Source organism: Homarus americanus, unplaced genomic scaffold (assembly GCF_018991925.1).
Source record: "Homarus americanus isolate GMGI-L3 unplaced genomic scaffold, GMGI_Hamer_2.0 scaffold34511, whole genome shotgun sequence".
NCBI classification, from domain to species: Eukaryota; Metazoa; Arthropoda; class Malacostraca; order Decapoda; family Nephropidae; genus Homarus; species Homarus americanus.
The window spans coordinates 83,769-89,768 of record NW_024746353.1 but is presented as its reverse complement, the minus strand read 5'-3'; the positions used below and the strand labels follow the sequence as shown (position 1 = coordinate 89,768).

The following is a 6,000-nucleotide window of genomic DNA, read 5'->3' as shown; positions in this document are numbered from 1 at the left end:
TAAAACCACAATAATTACACTCTTATTATCATTCTTCCGTCCAACAAGATATTTGGTTAGGTTAGGTTAGGTTTGGTTAGGTTAGCTTTGACGGCACTTTGTATATGAACGTCACTTAAGAAGAGAAAGTGACTTGGTATGAACATGACATATATACTGTAGGAATAATAGTTGATGAACATGGGTGTGTGTGTGTGTGTACTTACAGTTAGAATTCCTTGTATGGTATGAGTTAACGAGCTGCATGACCCAGTGTTTAAGGTGTAGAAGCTGTCGCCAACACAACAATCACACCCCGAGTTAACGAGTTGCATGACCCAGTGTCAAGGAATAGTCCGAGAAGACCGGATAACTCACTAACTGCACTGACTAACCATTACCCCGGAACACGATTAACATCCAGGTTCCCATTCACTTGCGAGGCGAGCATGATGATCATTACACCACAGGTCGCCATACATATAGTTACTAACCTTTAAGTTTGATCTGCATATACTGCAACATGGCGGGGTCCTCCAAAAGGTCTTCAAGGTCTGATGTTCGCTTGTCAGCCTCAAACTGGCTAAGCCATTTTCTTCTTCTTCTGGTCGGTGGCACGGGCGAAGGTCTTGAAATATTCCAACGAGGAAGTTGTCGAGGTCCTTGGGCACTTCTCCTCCTCTTTTCATACTTGAAGCGTCGCTGAAGGCGCGCTTCTTGCGGTATCTGGCCAGCTGGGCGTGGTAGCGGGTGGGGATGGTAGAAGAGAAGGAGGAGGTCTTGGGTGAGGGGTTGATGGCGAGGTGGTGGTGGTGGTGGTAGTGGTGGTGGTGGTCTTGTTGGCGGCAGCAGCAGCAGTAGTAGCAGTAGCAGGGAGTGGCGTCACAGCAACTGTGTCTCTTTCTCCTGTTGATGGTGTCTCTGATGGCACTCTTCTGGGCTTCCTGCTTCTTCCAGAATCTGCTAGCAGCTGATCTTATTGACTTCCTCAACTGCTGGCGGTCAGAGCTGCTCATGACGTCCCCTGGGATCACACCGTTGATGGCTTTATTTCTCCTGACTGAGTCAACAACGTCGTAGTGCCCGGGTGACGGCATGAGACTCTGTACCTGGTCAAGAGGCTCCAGGTCATACGAGTCATCCAGAGTATCAGAGTCTCGCTTACCGATCTCGTACATGTGGTTAAGACGCTCCAGGTCTGAGAAAGGGCATGTTGTACAGGTGGTAGAGGTAGTCCTTCTCCGTCAGAGGCTCTCGGCTAGGGCTCAGTGAACCTTTCTCTGGCACGTAGTCGTCGCTGAAGTAGCCGTCGTCTTCCAGGAGCAGTTCCTTCTTCTTCCGGTCCTGCTGCTGCTGGATGTTCCTCTCCCTGAAGAGTGATGGCACCTTGGGGTAGTCGTCGTACTCCTGGTAGTCCTCTGCCAGCTCGGGCAGCATCACCCTGCTCTCGTAGTCATACTGAGGCTGGGGCTGGTAGGACCGCTTGCGGTAAAGCGGGTAGCGGTACCTGAGGGAGAGAGAAACAGTGGTAGTGTGGATATCATGACATAGAAGGTTAGAGAAGAAGAACAATAAGAGGTGGCATGAAGGAAGGTGATGCCAGGCAGCACTGCGGATGGTCCTCTGTTGCCAGACTCAACAAGCGGTGGACGTGAGCGATCGTTACTAGGAGCAGAGAGGCAGCCAGCACTACCACACGAAACATATGGGTGGAGTAGCACTTGAAGGTGTCATGCAGAGATAAATGAAGAGATAGTTTCAATCATTCCTTTATGATAATTAAAAAGTCATTATCCTATCTCTGTTTATATTATCGTCCTATAAAGGTACAGTACCAATATTCAGATATTTATTCAGGATCTCAATAATTGTTTAGGTAAAATTGTGCTCAAGATGTTGTGAGGTGGATGTGAGGTGAGTTGTGGGAGGTGGATGTGAGGTGAGTTGTGGGAGGTGGATGTGAGGTGAGTTGTGGGAGGTGATGAGGTGAGTTGTGGGAGGATGTGGAGGAGTTGGGAGGTGGATGTGAGGTGAGTTGTGGGAGGTGGATATGAGGTGAGGGGGGAGGATGCTGACATGGAGTGGAGGTGCACTGACAGGTACAGTACTTACCCACGCTGACATACTGGCGGTGTACATGGGACGATGGTGTGTCTGTGTACGTAGGAGAGGGGCGTCTATGTACTTGTAAGTTGTAAGGCATTCTTGTACTGTTGAAATAAAGTTGTATTTACCTGCAGCTTACTGTACATGGGAGAAAACACTACCAACTGCTCCTGTGATGGAAGTACTTGTTGAGCTCCTGGTAGACGTCTTGGCTACCTACTTGCACTTAGTATTACCAGCGGTGTTGACGATCTACCTGCGCACACGATAGCAAAGTATACCAACCTGCGCACACGATAGCAAAGTATACCAACCTGCGCACACGATAGCAAAGTATACCAACCTGCGCACACGGGGGGGAAAGAACAACCTGCGCACACGAGAGACGGCTCCAGCCGGAGTATGGTCTGGAGGAGGTGCAAAATGCAAGAACATCAACAGACTCTGCTCACTAAGAGGTGGTGGTCGGGTCGTGTTGTTAAAACTGTGGCCAGCCTCCTGCCCAATTAATACCCCCTCCACCCCTTGATGTTAATAGTCAACCTGTAAATATCAGAAGGACTCGACTCTGAAGAATTCTGATAAGGTTCGTAGGATATATTTCTCCTCGTATCTGGAATCTGGATGAAGGTACATTTGGTCCTTCTTACTTTAAGCTGACACAGAAAATAACAGGTAATTTGACGCCGATTGACCTATGAAGCAAGTCTTCTCTATTTCCGTCTGGCCTTAGCAACCGTGATAGCTCAGACACACAGATTGGTTGCTAAGGTCAAACTCCATATATCACCTTGTAAAAACATCTCACTGTAATATATTTTAAAAAGCTATTTGATATATTATTCTTTACAAGCTAAGGATATAATGTGATGATGAACAGCAAATAGGAACGTCGTCTGGGTCACCACTTAAATTTGATTGGTTAATTCGGTAAAAGTGAGCGGGGGGCTGTCGATAGGTCAGGTCAATTACTGATAAATGTTTCTTTATCCCCAATGACGAGAGACAAATATAAAACTTTTTAAACTTTTGATAATTTTGCCTTGATAATATTATCATCATGTGTACCGTCAGGCTATAGTCTCAGAAGTTATCATTACGACTAAGAATCACCAGGTGTTTTATGTGAAGGGTTGACCACTAAATACATCGACAGTACATGTGATCTTAGGTCAACCTCACAGATACTACCAGTCATAACGCCTTGGGATAACTAACCAAAGGGTGAGTTGGTTTCCACAGTTAGATAGTTATGACTGGTAATAATCATAGGGCAGGGCCGTGAGTTTTAACAATACAAGCCGTAACATAGAAAGACTAACAACAATTCCTAAGTTTAATTGTGGAGGGAGATTTATTATAAAAAGTTTACTCTAAATTAAATAAACTAAATAATGTAATTAACAAAGATTATACACAAAAAATAATTAATTAAATGTATAAATAATGTCTAATTAATCCATCAGTAGTAATTAATAGGTCGTGTCTACAGTTGTTTATGGGGAATATATAATTAGAGTGTATTTCTAGTTCATCTTTGGTGAGGTGTTAAATATGACCTAGTCTAAACGTGACCCAGATTAACCTGACATAACCAGGGCGTATTATAACTGTGTCCTATGATAACTAAACCTTGGGTACGATTAATTACCCCCTTGAGTATAATGACTTATCCCCCCAAGGTGTTAAGTCATTATAATCAAGAGGTCAATTCATCATACTCAAGAGGTTAAGACACCGTTGTCAAGTGGTTAACCGCTCGAGTATAATGAATAACCACTTGAGAACGATGACTTAACTCTTTAAATACGATTCAAAAAGTCACACAATACCAAAGTTTAGGTGAAATTCTAAACAACTTTTTACACAAACATGAATAAGAAAGTTGGAACTAAAAATTGAATCTAATTATGTATTGGAAAAATCAGGGGTTATTGTTTTTATCTTATGGGGTTCGGTGGTTCAGTGTTCATTATACAGAGGTTCGGTGGTTCAGTGTTCATTATACAGAGGTTCGGTGGTTCAGTGTTCATTATACAGAGGTTCGGTGGTTCAGTGTTCATTATACAGAGGTTCGGTGGTTCAGTGTCAGAGGTCTGGTGGGTCAGTGTTCATTATACAGAGAGTCGGTGGTTGAGGTCAGAGGTCTGGTGGGTCAGTGTTCATTATACAGAGTCGGTGGTTCAGTGTCAGAGGCTGGTGGTTCAGTGTTCATTATACAGAGGTTCGGTGGTTCAGTGTCAGAGGTTCGGTGGGTCAGTGTCGGGTTTGGTGGTTCAAGGGTTCAGTATAAGGTTCGAGATCTGACCTAAAATGGTTCACTCTCTCTGGCTGAATCCCCATCCAACTTGTTGAATAGAACTGTAATGGCCCGAGTCTCGAGCTATTTTTAGTTGATAGTGGGGAGCTATTTAGTGTGAAGAACGTATTAATGTGAAGAGGGGAGCTATTTATGATTGACTGTGGGAAGCTATTAGATGAGGCGAGCTATTTTTGGTTGAATGTGGGGAGCTATTTAGTGTGGGGAACTATTTGTAACTATCATGATGAGCTGTTATTACCATACTGAGATGACGTCGCTACCATACTTCATAATTATGTCAAACTACCATTATTACAATAATATATGTAACATAAATATCATGGTAGTGTTGATAGCTACCATGATGAACCATTATTTTGACGGTGTGGTTGTTGGTGTGCTCAATGACTACCATTATTTACCATACTATTATTTGGCTACCATGGTGAAACATTAGTACGATACTTGATTTATATAACTACCATTACTACAATACTGGATGTTTATATCTACCATGATGCACCATTATTACCATACTGATGTTTATATCTACCATGATGCACCATTATTACCATACTAATGTTTATATTATGATGCAATAATATTATACTAATGTTTATATATACTATGATGCACCATTATTACCATACTAATGTTTATATCTACCATGATGCACCATTAATATTATACTAATGTTTATATCTACCATGATGCACCATTAATGTTATACTAAGTTTATATCTACCATGATGCACCATTATTACCATACTAATGTTTATATTTACTATGATGCACCATTATTACCATACTAATGTTTATATCTACCATGATGCACCATTAATATTATACTAATGTTTATATCTACCATGATGCACCATTAATGTTATACTAATGTTTATATCTACCATGATGCACCATTATTACCATACTAATGTTTATATTTACCATGATGCACATTAATGTTATACTAATGTTTATATATACCATGATGCACCATTATTACCATACTTAATGTTTATATCTACCATGATGCACCATTAATATTATACTAATGTTTATATCTACCAGATGCACCATTAATGTTATACTAATGTTTATATCTACCATGATGCACCATTATTACCATACTAATGTTTATATCTACCATGATGCACCATTAATGTTATACTAATGTTTATATCTACCATGATGCACCATTATTACCGTAGTTTATATATATATATATATATATATATATATATATATATATATATATATATATATATATATATATATATATATATACACATATATATTTACTTACCCTGATGTATAACGTTGTATATAACTCACCACACTACACCATTCACTACCATACTAAAATTGATATAGTTACCATGATGCCTGAATAATTTATATAGGTGTCTCATTCCTCCGGTCAGCTTTAGTGATACATGTGTGTAGGTTAGGTTAGGTTAGGCTTGGTTAGGTTAGTTTAGGTTAGGTTAGTTTAGGTTTGGTTAGGTTTGGTTAGTTTAGGTTTAAGGTTAGTTTAGGCTGGTTTAGGTTAGGTTAGGTAAGTTTAGGTTAGGTTCGGATTGTCCCCATGTGGTATACTGCTCTGTACATTGATT

The 6,000-nt window shown here is 40.9% G+C and overlaps 1 protein-coding gene across 1 annotated transcript in view; it reads right to left on the bottom strand.

The window, feature by feature from the left end:
• Window positions 1–640: 640 nt before the first annotated feature.
• LOC121879210 overlaps window positions 641–6,000 on the bottom strand; it is a 46,554-nt gene continuing 41,194 nt past the window's right edge. The window contains exon 3 of the mRNA XM_042385805.1: window positions 641–1,486. Within this exon, the coding sequence (XP_042241739.1) occupies window positions 1,162–1,486 (325 nt within the window). The 3' untranslated portion in view covers window positions 641–1,161. The remainder of the gene's footprint in view (window positions 1,487–6,000) is intronic.